Here is a 19,194-nt window from a genome sequence, read left to right as displayed (position 1 = left end):
AATGAGGAATAAATCATAAGTTTAACACTGGTTTACCGTTCGACAACAATTAGCAATATTTTAGTTCACTAATCATTTAACATTATTAATCATTGCTTTTCCATGAGTAAATGGTTCTCGGCTGTTACCATAAAGTCTGAAGTATGGAATTCCTGAGGCAACATATATTTATATAATTTATTACACTCTTGCTGGGGTAGGTTTTGCTGGGATATCAAGTATTTTTTTGTAAGGTCATGACTTATTTAGCTTATATATTGGGATTTTAAAAATCTGTTTTTCCCCAATGTCTGAAGATAGGGAGGGACAATTTATGGTTAAGGTTAGTTTAACGGGTACTTGAATGTGTCTGAACTCTTAGTTTCCTTGGAGAGACAGGGTAATAATCTTTGAGGAAATACATAATCGGATCTTTAAAAAACACAGCTAACAAAGTTTTTAGGTACAACAGAAAGTTGTTGACTTTGGCAAAATATCTATTAGAAAGTGGAGTTTCATGTCTTTGTCAGATAAGATTGCTGTACCGCCGTGTAACGCGAGGGCGCTCCTTCCAGTCCACTAAAGCTTTTTCACAGACGGCCTGACCCCCCCACCGACAAGCCACTTCCTCTTTTGTCTAATTTCATGGCGATCGGGAGAGAGGGAACACCACCGACGCACGCACACTATTTCAGCACTCTTCAAAGAGTTTATCTGGGGTAAATAACTGACAGTTTTGACTAAATTCGGTCGCTGTTGTACGAGATAGTATTGCTTAAATTCAAACATGCAGACTGGTAACCTTTCCCCGCATGATTTGTATTTTTTCAGCTTCTGGGTCAGATATTTCACATTGTAGCGCCACTCGCTGATAACAAATCGGACGAAATGGGCTCCCCCTCCGCTTACAGCTCTCCCACACACTCAGCGGCACGCTAGTTAACGGCACTGGCTAGCTAGCGTTAGCAGTGCTGCAAACGCTTCTTGAAAATAGCTACGGAAATCTTTTAAATGCACAGTTAGTGGCTTGCGCTGGCTGAATTGTATACAAATGATGCATGTGTTCGGGGGCTATTTGACTTTCCATTAAATCTGAGCAACTTTTAACTTCTCCAATGTTTGTGTTTGGGTTTGCTAGCCAAATCGATTAGCTTACGATGATAGCTGTCGTGCTATGTGTTTAGTTAGCGTAAGCTAGGAGTGCGATTTAGAAGTTATGGAAAACAAAGCAACATTAAGACTTGAAGTCTTACTGTGATAAAATTTTCTACGATCTGAGGTTATACTTTTTAAGCATTTTTTGCTCCATGAATTGATATAATTCGTTTTGCGAAAGCTGAGAAACGGGTTAGCTAGCAACGTAAGCTAGTTCGCTACTTAACGGTAACTTGGCTGCTTTCGAGGGGGTGTTGAACAATTTGTGTTTTCATAATAAATTTGAAGTTTCAAATGCTTATTTAAAATGTCTGCTTACGTCGAATTTATTAGGAAGTGTTCATAAGTTTCAATGCTGTACTTGACCCAATGGTATTATCGAGTAGTAGATTTGTACTATTAAAGTGCACCCCAGTCTTATTTAAATTTGTATTCTGTCAAAAGGAAAAATTCATGAAACTTGAATAGTGAAGTGAGTACTTGTAAGTTCTCAAAAAATGTTACATTTTTATTCACTTATGTACATGGATTCTTTAAGATGTTGGTTACAGGGACTACTTATCTTCTATACCATTGCCACTTAAAGTTATTGCATTCAAACATGACATTAACTAACATCTATGTACCCTTTGTTTGCAGTGTAGATTAATTTGTCAACCTGAATAGCACAACCAAGAAACTTCTTCTGGTAAGTGTGAATCTACATGTATAACACAAAACTCACTATAAAACAAACCCGGCTTGTAATTCTATTATGTTATGTAAAATTGAATGCTTTTAGGCATGTGTGTTTTGTTTAGTCACCACAGTTTTTGCTTTGTTAGTCTAACATAAAATCTCAAGTCTTAAAGACAATGTTTAACATCTAACAAAGTTTTTTGGCTCTTCAAGTTTTGCAATTGTAAATGTATCCAGGAAGTCTGGACATCTTAAATGAAGTTTTTCCTCGTTTTTCCTCATCTTTCTGTTGTGTGTGTGTGTATGCAGGGGAAACTACGTGGACATCAGCAAAGGGACTTCATAGCACTTGGATCTGTCTGTTCTTCTCTGTCCCAGGTTCAGACTGCTTGGTCTATGGCTCTGATGGACAAACACAAACAGGTCAAGCGACAGAGACTTGACCGCATCTGTGAGGGTGAGAGTCCATAAATTTTCAAACAAAAATTATAAATGAATATGTAAGAAAGATTTTATGAAGCATCTTTGTTATTTGATATGGAGTATTAAATTAAAAGTTGAAGCCTGCAGCTTGGTTAAGGATTTAGGCTGAAAGGCCTGTGGGCACTGTTTCGACAGGAAAAATCCCCCACTGACCAAAGTCATATTTTCACTGGAAATGAGTGCTGTTTTGCCCCAGACCACCTTGAGCAGACGAGAGAGAGTGGAAGTGGCTTGACAATATAAAGAGACATTAAAATGAGCCCAGGCCCTTATTGAAAACAATGCAGTCAGTCAGAAATTTCAAATGTCATTTTTTATTGTTTCTTTACCAGTACCACCACTATACAACCTTGAAGGAAGGAGCTGTTTAGTTTCTCTTCATTTAAAGTAGCACTTCATCCTTGCTGCTGTGTGTGTCCTCTTTGCTCTAGCCATTGTCACACCTGCAGATTTCATACAGCAAAGGCCAGCAGTTTATTAGTTTACAAGTTGTGGATGTTTAGTATTTTCTAACCACTCTTGTCTCATACCAGCGGACAGTACACCATTTAGTTTCTGTTAAGATAGTCAGAGATTAAAAAAAATCAGAAGACATATGTAACTTGGTCACAGAGTTTGGTTTGCTATCTGACACAGAGGGTGCCAGTTTAGGACTTAGAAATGTCCCACACTGAGAAAAGATCATTCAAAGTTGCGTACAAATGACAACGCCACACATGACAGGTGGATCATCTCAGATGCTAGAAATGTAATTATTCATATATATATATATATATATATGTATGTGTGTGTGTGTGTGTGTGTATGTGTGTGTGTATATATATGTGTGTGTGTGTATATATATGTGTGTGTGTATATATATATATGTGTGTGTGTGTGTGTGTGTATATATGTGTGTGTATATATATATATGTGTGTGTATATATGTATGTATATATATGTGTGTGTGTGTATATATGTATGTATATACATACATATATATGTATATATATGTACTGTATCACTGAAAAAATACTCAAACCACAACTTTTTCTTTGGGATGCACAATGTTGAATAAATCCAATATGTCAATATATCCAACATCAAATATATTCAAGCCTGTTTTTTTTTTTGTTTTTTTTTTTAAGTGTCTCTCATGCAAAGAGAGGCTATGTTCGGGGCTCAAAATGTGCCTACCTGATGGTACAGTTTGCCAATATTTAAGGCCAGTGTATGATGTATACTGCCGATATGCATGCTGATATATCAGCAAATACTATTATTTAACTTTTTGATGATGATATCACGGCATTAAAATTGTGCATCCCTGGTTTTTAATTACAAATGTATACATTTAGGGACACACAAAAGGAAGTATTGTTTTGGACGTAACTTTTTCACAGAACTATCAATGACTTTAAAATGGTTTTACTCCAAGTTTATAATTATTGTGTAAAGCAATTGTGAACAGAATTCTGCTGTATTGATTGTATTGTATGTACATATGTTGTTGTGAGGAAAAGCTGTGGGTAGCATACTGTATGATGTTCCCTTCTCCAGAAGTGATGATTTGGTACAGTGCTGACACAGAAAGTTTTTGTTGTGGGTGCAGTGTTTTTTTTCCAGTTAGCATCAAAGATAGGTTGAGAAGCAATCAGTAAACTGTTTGTGTTGTTCAAGATAGATGAAAAGATTTTAATTTTAGGGGTCTTAAAGTGACGTGCAGATTTGCAGCACAGACAGTATTTTGCTTCAGAGAGGCTGGGAGAGGATGGGGATCAGACATAATAGTGTGCTAAAATGGAGGGAACAGTCTGGGTGAATCCCTGGAGATGGGTGAGAGAGAGAGGACAAGGTGAAGGGTCGTGGCCGCGGCTAAGGGGAAACAGGCCAGCTGTCTCTTTAAAAAACGACGACAGCCCAGACCGCCCTCGGCCTCGGCTATGCTAATGAGGTTAGTGCTGGTTGGCTGGTGCTGAATGGAGCTGCCTCTGATTGGAGGGCCGCTGTGGGGGAGGGTCTGGGCGTGGATGACAGCTGGGCTCCAGCCAGCCAAGAGCAAGCTGACAGAGAGAGAGGGAGAGGGAAAAAAAGAGCGATAGAGGGAGAGTGAGGCAGGAGAGGGAGAGAGAGAGAGGAAGACAGGCTCAGAGACTTCATAATGCAAGGTTAGGCCCGGTGCTCATGTGTTTTCTATTTTGGCATGCGTGTTTGATATTTGTGAACTGTGGGGGTAGAGTGATCTGGTTTGCTGGTTTGGGTGTGGAGCAGCTACTCGTGAGCGGTTTTCCTTTTATGTTCAGCTCATAATGGTGTTGTCGCGGCTTGAAGAAGGAACTGAATAACCGTGTATGTGTGTGTCTAGCTGCGTCTGGGTGGAGTACCGCTGCTTGCTGCATTATCATCGTTCGCTGCCCCTCCCCCCTCACCTCTTACTCCTCCAACTGCGGCCAGAGGGGTAGAGGAGAGGAGGAGGGAGTGAGGGGAAAGAAAGGGAGAGGAGGGAGAATGAATGAATCACTGAATGAATTGTATTGTGTGCGCGGCCATGCTCGCGCTTAGTAGGCCTCGGGTATGCCAGTGTCCTTTGACTCAAATTACTGTGTGTAGGCCTACTGTATATTACCAGAACTTCTTTTTCAGAAGAGCTCATTGTGACGGATCTTGTTGGGTTTTTCTGTATAGCAAAAGCCTCATTGTGCATTCATGCTGTAGCAGTAGGCCTGTTAGCATTTCTGAGCTATCTGCCATGTCCATGCAAACTAAATGGACATCAGAACATTGGACATTTTTTAAATAATCAGAAGTTGTTTTTTTTCCCTGACCTTGGCCTGTGTGTATTTTTCATTTTTCATGTGCTGGGAAATGCTAAGACGTCAGAGGAAGTCTTCACAAATATTTGTTTTCCACCCTCAGCTACCAGCTCCCTTCCCTCCTCTGCAATCTCACTATTACCCCCTGCTTTTCTTACGAGTGAATGTTTTAGCTAGAAACACTCCCCCACCCTGGGATACACACACCTGTCACACAGCATGGACCAGATACTGTGTGTACTGATGCATGTGTAAAGCTAGTCCAAGCTAAGGATAGCTGAGAAGAAGACAGAGCAAGAGAGATCAGTGTGAAAAGGATTTTTAGATGAAAGCAATAGTATTTTTTTCATATTTGACATCAATGCAAAGACAGATGTTATGATTGTTTATGACATCAATTATTATTAGACAAACATTTCCTTTGTTGGCAATATTTGATGCACATGTTTGCATACAAGGTGTGTGACATAAGGAGATATCCAGAAAAATAGAAACAGGGACTATGCCAGACAGGAGAATTTAGGTCATGACTCAGACCCCCCCATGAACCCCCCCCCCCCCCCACCACCACCAACCTCCTCTCTGAGACCCCGTAGTTTTCTCTACCCCTCCCCCCTGAGCCGCCACACTCCATCACCTCTCCCTCTTCCATCCCAGCCCCCCTCCCCTCTCTCTGCGCTGATATCATACAGTGGGAGGTCAAGTTTCCAGATTGGATGTGATATCAATATCACTCCGCTTTATCGACCCAAATCTAAACCTCCCCTTACGAGGAGCGGACGGATCAATGTGAGCTGGACTGCCTAAACAGAGCAGCACTTCAATTCCAAATAGGCCAGGATGCTGGACACTCTCCATGCCCCCATCACAGATTTAGTTACACATCTCCTCTGTAACCATAGAGCGCACACGCTTACACACATCATGCTGGTGGTTTCCTTTGGTGGGGGGTGGGTACATTGGAAAATAGTTATAAAAGTCTGAGTTATTATTGTCTTCACAGTGTGTTATTTAGCCCTGTTAGCTGTAGCCATGTGTGCAGAGGGGGAATTTCTGTGTGGGTATGATGACAATCGCCATCTAGAAAGTGTAGACTGTTGACTCACTGATCTGTGTCTCAGAAATGCAGCTCTCTGTAGCAGGCAGCTAGAAGATTTAGATAAAAGCATCTGTTAAAGAAAGCATCTAATTCATTTATAAAAGTCACCAAACATCTCTAAATACATTTTCCTCATAACAGGTATCCGACCCCCCATCCTGAATGGGCCGATGCACCCGCGGCCCTTGGTGGCCCTCCTGGACGGGCGCGACTGCACTGTTGAAATGCCCATCCTCAAAGATGTGGCCACAGTGGCTTTCTGTGACGCCCAGTCCACACAAGAGATTCACGAGAAGGTACAGCCTTCACACACATACAACGTCACTGTAGTCATGCCACATGAAGGCAAAACACTTGAAACACAGCCAGCAGATTACCTGACAGAGTAAGAGTAAGTGTTTTAACTTGATGCATTTGTATTCTGCAGGTGCTAAATGAAGCGGTGGCCGCTCTGCTCTACCACACCATCACTTTGTCCAGAGACGACCTGGAAAAATTCAAAGGTCTACGTGTCATTGTTAGGATTGGCTCGGGCTTTGACAACGTTGACATCAAAGCAGCTGCTGAGCTTGGTGAGTTTGTTGAATATTAAACACTTTATAAGGACACACTGCCGGTTCTCAAAGCCAAGGAAGGATCCTCAAATGGCTGTTTTTAAAGGATACTGCATCATTGACAGCCGTGGGAGGACTGTTCTAATGTCGAGGATCCTCAAAATTTTTCCAAGTGCTGAGTCCTTCAAAGTGTTTCCAAGGATGCACATATTTATCTCCACTCCCAGTAATTAGTCACAATCCAATAAAAAATGTTTTCCTTCTCTTCAATAAAAAAAAAACATAGCACAATATCAGGAGGAAGATGGGTCTTTCAGTGCTCAATACACTTTTAAATGTACTGTCTCCACTGTAAATATGTCATCATTATTATTTTATGGCATCAAAGTAAAGATGGGTGGGTAAAAAGAGCACCAGAGCGCATAATTGAATATTTAGTACGATGAATATGGTTATATGATAGTATGATTTTATATATACTAAGATTTCATGATGTGATATCATATTAGATGGCGCTGGGTAAAAGTTGTAGAAGTTGTTGTCAGTGCCCGTCCCATTTTGATGTCTGCCACCAGCACGTATATGGGCATGACCATTCCTATGATGTAATCATGCACACTTGCTAGCCTGTTCCAAATGGGTATTCAAGAATTACCTGGGAGGACTGTGGCCTCGTCTCCAAGGGATCCTTCCTTACAGAGGATTTTCTAAAGAATATCCCAGTCCTCTGCAGTGAGTTAATCCATGTAAAATGTCTGCTCTCATACGGGACTCTTCATGAGGTAAAATTTTGCGTGGTGCATTCCTCGTTATTTCCCCCAAAGTTAGATTTTCACAACTGTAATAGTAGCTGAGAAAGTCCACATGCTTCCTGAATGTCCATTACATTTTTGTTAAGAGTACAGTTACATATCAGAAATGTTCAAAGTCAGAAATTGTATACGCCCTGGGACATCTTGAATTCAGGCACACATATAGTGGTGAGTCGTAATGGTAGCTTGTCAACTTCCAAACCCCTCCTCAATAGTATCAACCCTATGAGGATTTCATATGATTGTCACACAGGATAAGCCCTGACTGAGCACGAATAATTATGTACGGATACATTTTCTTTTATTTAGACTGATGTTCACTCATAGTTGAGAGTGTGAAAACATTTCTTAAAGTACACTCGGAGATTCTTCACACCTTTCTCTCACTTGTGTTTGCTTAATGAGGCTGGAGTTTAATTTTTGTTACAATCTGTTTAATTCTCACTTAAAACTGTGCTCTTGTTGTTTGCTGCACTTAGGAGATAAAGACCAGAATTTAGTTCTTGCTTGCTGCTTAAAAACAGAAGTAGATAGTACTGCCCCAATGCTTGCTTGTTAGCTATAGAGCTCAGTGCTCTGTGGACTGCGGTTTTGGAACAGCAAGGAACACTTTATCAGGTTTAATATGTTGAGTTTATTCAGGGATAATACATTGTAATATTGCTGCATATGCTGTGGTATCCAAAGGCATGTTTGAAATGGTTCTCTGTTTTTAAAAAAAGTGCTTAATGTCTTTTCTCTGTCTGTTTGTCATCCAGGCATCGCTGTGTGTAACGTGCCCGCAGCCTCTGTGGAGGAGACGGCAGACACTTCTCTATGTCTGATCCTCAACCTGTACAGGCGAGTCACCTGGATGCATCAGGCCCTCAGGGAGGGAACCCGCGCCTCCAGTGTGGAGCAGATCAGGGAGGTCGCAGGAGGTGCTGCTCGTATCCGGGGAGAGACGTTGGGCATTATTGGACTAGGTGAGTGATGATTGAATAGTTGACTTTAAATTAAACAGAGTTTGTGATATAAAACTCTGATCGTGTTCCACCTGAGCTCAACAGTGAGCTGGACGCCCTTTTTCTGCTTGAATAATTGACAGAGCTCTGTTGAAGCCCCACAGTGACCCAACATAATTTTGTCTTCAAGGGCGTGTGGGCCAAGCAGTGGCTCTTCGGGCCAAGGCTTTTGGATTTGGTGTGATCTTCTATGATCCCTACCTGCCTGATGGTGTCGAGCGCTCGTTGGGCCTCCAGCGAATGGCCACCCTGCAGGACCTCCTCATCCACTCTGACTGTGTATCCCTGCACTGCAGCCTCAATGAGCACAACCACCACCTCATTAATGACTTCACCATCAAACAGGTGCTGTAGATGCATCAAAAATAACATATCTGAGATCTATATTTTAACCTTAGGTTGAAGTTGAATCATCAAACACTGACCTAGAACTGTTGGATCTGTTGGAACATCTTATTTTATGTTAAGATTGTAATTTTTCCTGCATATGTTGATAGATAACTATTTTTGCACAATTACCTAGTCCTAGTGATATCATCTACTGTGTTATTGTTTGATTGGCTTAGTAGAAGAAAGCATTTTCTGAACCATATATTGAACTCTTGGCTCAGACATTGGCCTTCACTGTTACAGGCTTAATTTTTCAAAAACCCGGTATGATCTTGCTTTTGTTCAAACTTTGTGAATGAGTGGATGAATAACTATAGACCATGTTTGTGTCTAAGTCTGTACTGTTACTTTTTGAAATTTCAGGCCTTCTCTGGCATGGCCTCCTTTTTATGGTGCACTCATCTATTGCTAACTCTGTTTTACAGATGCGTCAGGGAGCTTTCCTGGTGAACACATCAAGAGGTGGTCTGGTTGATGAGAAAGCTCTGGCTCAGGCTCTGAAAGAGGGCCGGATACGAGGGGCTGCCCTGGACGTCCATGAGACAGAACCTTTCAGGTAGCCTGGATATTAAAATGACTACAGTGTACAGTTGTGCATGATATAATCCTTATTATTCTCTTTGTAACACATTTGTCCCATCATAACAGTTTTTCCACAGGCCCTCTGAAGGATGCCCCAAACATGATCTGTACCCCTCACACATCCTGGTACAGTGAGCAGGCTTCTGTGGAGGCTCGAGAGGAGGCAGCCAGAGAGGTTCGCCGTGCGATCACTGGTAAGAAACTTTACATGAAAGTAAATCATGGTTGTACTGTTCAGAAAGAAACTATGTGGCTGTCATTACCTGTGTAATGTTTCATTATTCTCAAACTGTGTGCTGTTTTAAATGGTTTAGCTTTGAATGTGTACTGAAATTTATCTAACTGAATACACTTGGAAAGAAATGATAGAAAGTAAGAAATTAATGAACAGTACACAGAGGTAAGCCCTCTCATTGGCTTTGATTTAAGTAAAACAGCAATCTGAATTTCAGCAACAACTGCTTTATTGACAGGTCCAGTAACTCTCAAGGGACATAGGCTCAGAAGGCAAACATTCGCTTGTTACTGCCAGGTAGCACATGTCGTTTTGTGATGATACCAAAGTGGAGAAGATTAACCTGCTAATAACAAAACTGGCAATTAGAGAAATGCTAACATCATATTTTGAGGAAGAAGAAGGCTTCAGCCAGCTGATAGTGTTCGTCAGGCCAGAGTAAAAGCCACCATCAGGGTTAACATCTACAAGAGTGGAACAGATTTATGAGGAAAACGCAGCGTGTCGATAAGGTGATGGGTACAACAGACTCAAGGACAGATCTCTCCATGGACTCACTTCACTGTTGGCTTGTTTATCTCAGAGTACCATGTTGTGTTCAGTGAAGGAATTAACTGCAGTGACAGAATAACGTTTGGACTGTCTCTTTCACAATATGGAGCTCCATGTTGATGTTTTCTTCATAATCAAACATTAAACAACCCTCAGTAACATCACCATCTTTCATTTAGAGCTAGGAGTTGAAGTAGATGATTCTTTCCTTACTTGGCTACACCCGTTTTAGCCAGCATGAATGTGTAGCCTAGCAGAAGTCATGCGCACTGTAGTTGCAAAGACTTCTTATTCAGGAACCTCTCAGCAATTTATTGATATATCATTCTTTTCAGAAGACAACCGAATTTATAGCCTTGAGTATGTCAGATTATTGTTTTTTTATTTAATTGTCTTTCAAGCCATGACATCACAAATAGCATTATAGGGCAATTGCGTGCATAATAGGATTTATGTCATCACAAACATCAAATAGTGCTGCTGCAAATTGACCTGTGATAGAAATCTGTACATTAGAGCACAGTATCCATGATAGTTTGGCTAAGTGTTTGCAGTCGGCAAAATAGATGCAACCTTTGAATGGCCTCAGCTACAAGCTACATCCTGCAGATCCTTGAATGGTCTTAGATAGCACATTTGAAATTTAGGGCCATAACAGTCTGATTTTTAGAAATGAGACGTCTTAAATTTCAGAAGGTGCTTTGACCAGGGCATGGCCTTATCCAATCTTTGTTTTGAGCTACATACAATTTTAATCCTCTTTCTCCTCAAAGTGTTGCATAAATAGTCTCCATAATTCAGGGAATTTAGTGTTGGATGTTCTACATTTCCTGGGGAAGGACGCCAGACCCCTCTCTCATTTCATCTGACTCACTGTGATCTAATAAACTCAATACTGTTGTAAAACATTGGTCCAGTCTCTTAACATCTGAGCCACCAGGTTGCCCACTTAAAAATTCTTGCAACCCACCCTTATTTTAACAGTTATTCCCTGAAAAAAAGCATGATTCTGCTTTTTAAAAGTAAAACTGTTTAGAATAAGCTCAGCACACCTGCAAAATGTGTTTTGATAAATATCAGTATACTGTATTTTGATAGCATAGAGGCATTAATGTGCCAGGAATCATCAAATTTGGGTGTTAAAGTCCAAAAAAATTCTTTGGCCCTGCACATTTGACATTCCATAAACAGTTTATTGAATCAGAAAACCCTGGTCCAGTGTGCCGAGAAATCTTATGTCTTTCATTTTTGACTGTTAAGACTGGGTTAAAAAAAAATCGATTCTCCAATTCAGATGGATTCTTTTAAAAAAATTACAATATGAGTCATATAATGCAGAGATCGATCTTTAATGTCTTTTTCTTCTGCTAGCAGCTCCTCATGCTACCAGTCTTGGACTCGTGTCACTTATGCAGCTTGAAACTTGACCTGCACTTGCCTCTAAAAAGCCTTCATACTCAGATTCAAGGTTTGAATCTTAGGCCGAATCATCTTACTTGTGCAGTTAGCCGAGCTCTACAGATGACTCGGTGGAGAGTACTTAAGCCGCTGCTGCTATCAGCAGAGCAGGCTGACTGTCACTCTCAGTAGTGACCGTTTGGGGTGGGAACCCGGATTGTTTAGTTAAAGCGCCGTATGCGACGCTCTGTACAGTGTGCTTTATTTCACTACCCGTATTCCTCCAACTCACAAATGCGCAAATTATGCACAGCCCAGCTGTTAACAGCATGGAAATGATGGAGTGCTCAGAAAGAGAAGGAAATGTAGTTATTTAGAAAGAGATGAGTTATAAACTCGCATCCCAAGTAGATTTACTGTAAGGTTAAAATAACACTCACAACAGCATACAGTGTACATAATATAATAGATAACATGATGCATATTTCTTTTTTATCAGTGCTGTGATTTACATCTTGTAATTAACGAGCATAGGTGTCTGTCTGCAGCGCAAACTTCCTAGACAGCAGACAGAAAGACAGAAGTGTATGCAGAAGGGACAGATGAACATTAGAGCACCACAACGTATGCACTATATCTGAAAACTTACAACTTAGATTCTCTGAGAATCTCTGAAATGTTGAAGCAAATAGGTTTTGTAAATAAAAACAAATTCCTACATGAATCGATACTAAATCAGATCAAATCAAATCAGGACCTTGTGAATCGGAATTGAATCGAGTCAGGCAATCAGTGGCGATACCCAGCCCTGGTTACTATGCAAAAAATTGTATTCGGTTTTCTCAGTTCAAGTCTAAATAAAAAGGTAAAAAAAAACTTTAACTTGAATTTTAAAAGCATGTAGGAACCCTGTATTAGGGGCAATACACAAAGGTCAAAGAGCACACAGGTTACATTATATTAGCAGTGAAGAGAGGGATTTCATAACAAAAAAAACCTTGCTTGAAGTATCAAGTAGATGGATGTTTTGACTTCCTGTTGATCTAATTGAATTATTAAATAACCAACCTATGTATTGTTACTAGGCCTGGGTAATACGGCCTAAAAATCATATCATGGTAGTTTTCATGCCTTTGACAGTAACGGTGTTGTATCGCAGTATTACAAAATTAAACAGAGATAATGCTTTTCAAACCAAATTCAAGTGTTATTAACCCACTCTCCCCTTAAAACAAGCCTTTGATGGCATACTCAATTTATGTCCAAGCATATTCTTAAGTCTCTCTAGGTTTACTTCTATCTAAATGCACTCAAGTTTCTCATTTCATGTCTATCCTGATGAGGTGTGTTAATCTGTTAATGACTTGAACACGTTTCCTGGTGAAGGTGCTCACAAAAGTGTTTCAGAAAAAGAACAGCCTTGGACTTCTATTGTGAAGAGCTTGACTGAAGTAGTGTGTTTAGCATTGAGTTATTTTAGCTTGGGCTGCCGTACAGGAGAGTTTTTGCAGCTAGTTTACAGCAGCTTTTCTGACCTCATTTAACATTGAAGCCTGGATCTTTGACTCACTGTGGACACTGGGCAAACTAGACAAACTGAGACCAGCCAAAGCAGCAAAGCTTGTGTTAAAGCCCCAGGTGCTGTATAGCCGTCAAACTTTGAAAGGAAAGAACACGTGTTTTTGCCTGCTAACTATGCTTAGTTTCAACAGCAAGAGCGGGTGACATTCGTTGAGTTACCTGGCTACACTTAATACTAGAACTAAACGTGCAGATGACTGGACTCAGCCTGAGCTGTCTGTCACAAATCACTCACTCCGCCAGCTGTAGGAGCGGATATGCCTCGCATGTGCATCACAGCACAACATAGGCATTTAAATCGGTGATGACGGTGTTGCAGAAATCCTTTCCGTTGCAAAAATTTTACCTGTGGCGGTATTTATACCAGTTTACCACCCACCTATAATGGGTAAACCCCTTGTGTCTCCTATGTTTAAGTACTGTTGCAATCATCAAATATGGTAATGACAAACATTAGTCAAACAATATCTCTGGTGCAGATGTACTATACAATAACATGGGAAGTGAATGAACCGAGAGTGCAATATGATCAAATTTCTTGAATCTTGACTCAATCAAACACACCCTAACAAAGCTCCAACAATGTTCCTTTAAAGTCATGTTAGTTTTGAGTTTATATAAAAATGATACACCGGTCACATTATAAGTTCAGGGTTAGAATCCTAACAGGACAGTCTAAAGTTCATTTCTCTCATTAAATAAGATGTGCAAGAGTGATTGTATGATTGTTTACTTTCAACTATTAAGCCTTTTTTTCCTATGCCACTTCTAAAAGCTATTTTTCATTTAAATCTTTTACTTGAAATAAGAGAAGAGTATTATGTTCATGTTTATCAGACTGCTTGCCTCCATTGAGAAATAGCCATGCACAGTAATGTAGAAAATAGAGGATGAATCAAGATGCTTTGTGATATTGAGTTGAGTCGTTGGCCTGATAATCAAATATACAGGATAAATTACAAAAATGAATGTTTTATCTATGAACCTTGCTTTGAAATTCAGATCAGGCCATAAAAATCTCTGTAAACAGAAAATGTCTTAAATTGTAAAACTGTTTTTTTTCCTGCTTTAGGGCGCATCCCTGACAGTCTGAAGAACTGCGTGAATAAGGATTATCTGATGGCAGCATCTCAGTGGCCCAGCATGGAGGCCGCCACTGTTCACCCAGAGCTTAATGGAGCTACTTACAGGTGAGAGTGGGGATGCAGAGGGTCACAGGTTACTGGACTACACACTCTGAGACCACACAGGAATCTTTTGTCATTAACTCCCTTTGATCGACGTTGTCGTATACCTCAAGAAAAGATAAAGGTTACAAAAAATTACATAACTTTTGAACCAAAAATCATAGCCTCTTACATTTTCTTTCCTTTGGAAGCCCTCAGTTTGGGTTGTTCCAGTGACACTATCCATGCCTCAGTAGCCCTTATGGAGGCAGGGATAGAAAGCCTGAAATGTGGGTGACTTTACAGGGTTTTTAGATTACACAGTACACACCAGAAAATCCAATATTGAACTTCTTTTAATCAATTTTTCAATCATTTCTGATGCTACCGGCTAATGCTATCCACTGTTGTCTATTTTGTATCCCACACTGCATTGTGACAGACTGTGACAACCAATGGCAGGCTGTTTTGTTGTTGCATTATACTTTGTCAAACAGCTGTTTGACAATTAAAAAAACAACAATTACTGTAGATCTTGGAGGAGACGTCCTGAATACCTGATAATGAAAGAGGCGCAGAGCCTGTGATGTGGACCTCTGTCTCTGCAGACAAGAACTGCTTCATTTAATGACACAAATAAAGCTAACACAAAGAAGTGTAAGGTCTTTTTGGAAAATGTGACAATTTTAAAGACTTTCTGTAACAGAATTATTTTTTCACTTTTTGGTCCCCAAGAGATGGGAAAACAAGTTTTTACTAAACATATTTGTCATTACTGTTTACTGCATCACACAATTTTTTTTTAGTTTAAGTTGAGGGTTTTTATTTTTGTCATTATAGTCTCATAACTCTTTTAAAAATTCAAGTGAAGCACACATATTGTTAAAGCCGAGATTGTCCAGAAAAAAGGATGTTTCGAGCTTTATTGTGCATCACAGGGTTGATGTTTTACAAGCTTTTTAAGACAAAATGTCCAGGCTAGACAAAATGGTTAAAAATAGCTTCAAGCTCAGAGGATTAAAGCCACTGCCATGGCTTTCTTTTCTGTGTTTCAGATTTCCTCCAGGTCTGATCAACGTTGCAGCAGCAGGGGGTCTCACTGGAGCTGCCGCAGGGGTCGAGAGCATTGTATCAGGCAACTTGGCACACGGCATAGCCCCCGTCTCCCACCCTCCTCACGCTCCCTCTCCGGTGCAATCTGCTAAGGCCGAAGCCGACAGAGACATCCCCTCCGACCAATAGCCCCCTCCGCCGCCGCCAGCACATTCCGTCACCATTGGAAACCAACACCCCACATCCCCGCCTCCCGACATCAGACATCGCCCGACCCTGCAGAGCATCGGCAGCGCCAGTCTGACCCTGATGTGGACCTACACAGTCGTGTTTCTCAGATCACACAACCAGCCCAGGAGTGACTTATCCACAGCCAGCCCCCTCCCATCCACACACATCCCTCCATCTTTGTCCTCATCTCACCCTTTGCCCCCCTCCCTCCTTCACTCCCCCACGACGTCAGCAATAACTGTTCTCAAGGATTCAATGATTGGATTGGTTTATATCCTTAGGTGGCTGTTTAAATGGAAAGTTGATCTGTTGTGGTTCTAGGTGTCAATGTTTGTTTGTTGAAAAATAGCATTTCTGACATGAGGCTTCACAGTCTGCTGCCCCCTGCAGGCTGAAAGGTTGAAGCCCCCCTTTGTACATTAATGGCTCATGTTACTGCTCTTTTCTTTTTTCCTCCCTTTTCCACCTTTCTCGTGAAGGGGTTTAACTGTGTACTAAAGTAAACCAGACAGAATCACAAACAGTACATCCTGTCCTCACCGAGAATCTAGTGACCCTGCTCTGTTTGGCTCTCTTGTTACTGTCATCAGCTTGCTCAGCAGATGGATCTGTGATGCTGTCAGTGTGGAGCTCTCTCAGGCTCTGAGTATTTCATAATTCAGATACTTGTACCCAAGATCCTGTGTAACTTTTTAGAGGTTTGACCGTCCGGTGTTTGGGACAGTCATCTCTTTCTTTCACACGTGCTCTGCCCCGTATCGTTTGTCCTGAGATAACAGCTCAGAGTGTCTTACCAGAGGGCTCTTAATCATGAATTTCAGGTGTCAAAAAGCAGCAACATGCAGGATGTGTCTCCAGCAGAGGGCGCTGTCTCACTGCTCAGAGCTGAGCCAGTTGCATGCAGCTCCTTTGAGACGGACAGTTACAGGTTGGCTGTCAGAACACATGATGGATGACCAGGGATCGGCTACCGCCTTATTGTTTGAAAAGACCTCACTGCACCACCATTTCCCTGCACTCAACCACCCACCCTCCACTTCTCCTCTCCCATCATCATGGACCCACACATCAGCCCATGAACCAGTTTGCATCCACCTCTTCCTTTAAGTGTGAGGGGACAGCAGAGTTTAGATTACCTGTAGGAATGATGGGACAGTGTTCTTGCATGCTGGCTTTGTTGATGACAGTGGTGTGTGCGTGTGCGCGCGTTTGTGTGAGTGTATGTTCCCTCACCCTGTTATAACAAACTCTTGTCTTTCCAAAGTCCCTAGGAGTATCTCTAACGCTGTTGCCCAGGTGTCAAGGGAACACCTTTCTAGTACCTCAGTAACAGATATTGAATGTACCGTGCATACCCTTTTATTTTTTGTACAGATTTTCTAGATTCTTCTTAACTATTCTTTACAAGAAGGGTTGTGAAATTGTAGCAGTAATGATACAATAAAAACACATTGCCCCATGAAATAAATTGACAAAAGGTTCACTATAGGTCACTGAATACTCAGGCTTCAAAACCAACATGTTTCTCTTTTGCCTTTACTCTGACTTCCTCCTTGTGGAAAATTCAGCACAATGCGTTCCCATTCTTGGACTCAGACTATAGTTGACGTGCTATAATCTCCATAAGACTGACTAAAGAAAAACAAGGAAAAAAAACAAAAGGCGGTTGCCGTGATCTGCTAGTTTTCTTTGACTAGATTATTAGTAGTAGTAGATGCAGTTTGTTTTGTTTTAACCCCCTCTCCATTGTCTGGCTGCTCTATCTCTAGTGCATGTGAGGTAATTTTTTAGGGGAAATACTATTGGCTTAAAGAATTTGTGTCATCTTGCTGTTCTCCCTCTGCTCCCTGGCCTTTTTCCCCTTCCTCTCAGAGTGTTTTCAACCGAGTTGCCATTTTTTGTCGTGGTCAGTTTCCCAGTGATGTACAGTTTTCCCCTTCAGAGTCTATGAGAGACATGGAGCATGTCTGTGTCCTGAGATGCTAGGCTCCTCTGTCATGTGATGAGTATATATTTTTAAAAAATAACCCCCATAGTTCGGATTATGAGCATAATAGTAATCTTAAATTTTTGCTGTTGATGATGATGATTATATTTTTCTTCTTTTTCAGTTCAGCAGTGCACTGTTTTTGAAAACCATTCTGTTTTATTGTAGGATTTCATTTTTATGGATATGCTGTCTGTGTTCTACATGTTGTACTGAAACATTTCAGAGAAAACAAGAGACCCCTTTCCTTTGATTTATTTTATTTTTTTTGTCTTAACCCAACTGTCCTCCAGCTGATTTCCTCTGGGCCTTACTTCTTCTCCCCTTGTTTAAAGTAGCTGTAATAGAAAGTCGCCATGGAACCACTCACTGCCTTAATACAGTTGACCACAGCAGGTGAAGTCAGGAGACGCACCCAGTTGAAAAGCTCCTCACACCCTGACAGGCTTAAATCTGCGGTACTTTGCAGTTCTCTGTTCCCGCGATGAACCACATTCAGCCTTGTTGGACGTTGTCTTCATGGTTTAAACCATAAACCCGGTGGAATTTGTTACTGTGCATTAACACACATTTTGCCCACTTGTTTTAATATCTGCCCTTCAGTTTTGTTTGTATATTCGCTAACAGATAAGCACAGCATGTTTTTTTTTCTTAAAGCTACAGCTCATATTTCACTTGTGGGTGTGAGAATGCCCCCCAACCTGTCTAACTACCACCAACCCCCCTCAGGCTCCAGTAGCATCTTTCATAGAGCTTCTTAAACGCCTTTGAAAGGATAAGGAGGGTGCTGATGAGGGAGGGGGGCATAGCCAACACTGGTGTGGTCTGTTTAAAAAAAAAAAAGCAGAAAATTAAGAATTGGTCACTTTTCTCTCTCTCTCTCAGGGTTCAAATGCACACATATCCTCCAGCAGTCACCCACGTGTATGTTGTCCCAAGTTTTTTCCGCCCTCCAAATGCAGAACAGTCTCCTGCGTTTTTTTAAAAAACCGTTCCCCCCCTCCCCTCGTTCTCCCCCTCCCTTTTTGTGCACAGGTCTGAACTTATTTTTTTCCTGTTTTGCTTTCTTTTGGCACTGACATCTAACCATCTAACAAGGAATGAATGAATGTTTGAAAGTGACTGTGTGTAATGTTAAATTGGGAAATGTATTTTTACAACATGTGAACGTGTTTTTTTTCCACTCACTCTCATTGTGAATTGATTTTTTTTTTCTTTCACCAGACTGCAAAAACAAACAAAAAAAAACAAAGAAAAAAACTCCTGTAACTAGGCTCTTAAGCTTTATTTTGTTTTGTTTACTTTTTTATTAGAAACAATCATGTTTGTGATGGTAACTTCCGATGGTAAACTCCACACCGTATTTTAATAAAATCTTAAACATTATTTGCTTTCTTGTTTAAATGCTTACAAATAAATCATCTTAGTCCTTTTGGTCCTTTAGTCAAATTAACCTTTTAGTG

General features: G+C 40.8%; 1 protein-coding gene across 3 annotated transcripts; it reads left to right on the top strand.

Annotated features, from left to right (window-relative positions):
- Nucleotides 1–596: 596 nt before the first annotated feature.
- LOC121516245 (C-terminal binding protein 1) lies at nucleotides 597–19,117 on the top strand. 3 transcript variants are annotated; one of them, XM_041797416.1, is made up of 11 exons: nucleotides 597–698; nucleotides 1,774–1,822; nucleotides 2,122–2,269; nucleotides 6,328–6,482; nucleotides 6,614–6,758; nucleotides 8,311–8,517; nucleotides 8,687–8,901; nucleotides 9,372–9,502; nucleotides 9,595–9,722; nucleotides 14,367–14,484; nucleotides 15,516–19,117. In XM_041797416.1, the coding sequence occupies exons 3-11, from the start codon at nucleotides 2,209–2,211 to the stop codon at nucleotides 15,700–15,702; spliced, it is 1,347 nt and encodes a 448-aa protein (XP_041653350.1). In that variant the 5' UTR covers nucleotides 597–698; nucleotides 1,774–1,822; nucleotides 2,122–2,208; the 3' UTR covers nucleotides 15,703–19,117. The 3 variants fall into 3 exon arrangements, with proteins under 3 accessions (XP_041653350.1, XP_041653352.1, XP_041653353.1); XM_041797418.1 differs by having other exon boundaries at nucleotides 612–698; nucleotides 1,779–1,822; XM_041797419.1 differs by lacking the exon at nucleotides 597–698 and adding an exon at nucleotides 947–1,606.
- Nucleotides 19,118–19,194: the final 77 nt, after the last annotated feature.

Source organism: Cheilinus undulatus, linkage group 10, assembly GCF_018320785.1.
Source record: "Cheilinus undulatus linkage group 10, ASM1832078v1, whole genome shotgun sequence".
Classification (NCBI taxonomy): Eukaryota; Metazoa; Chordata; class Actinopteri; order Labriformes; family Labridae; genus Cheilinus; species Cheilinus undulatus.
The sequence above is the reverse complement of the archived record's forward strand: the minus strand, read 5'-3'. Positions and strand labels throughout refer to the sequence as shown.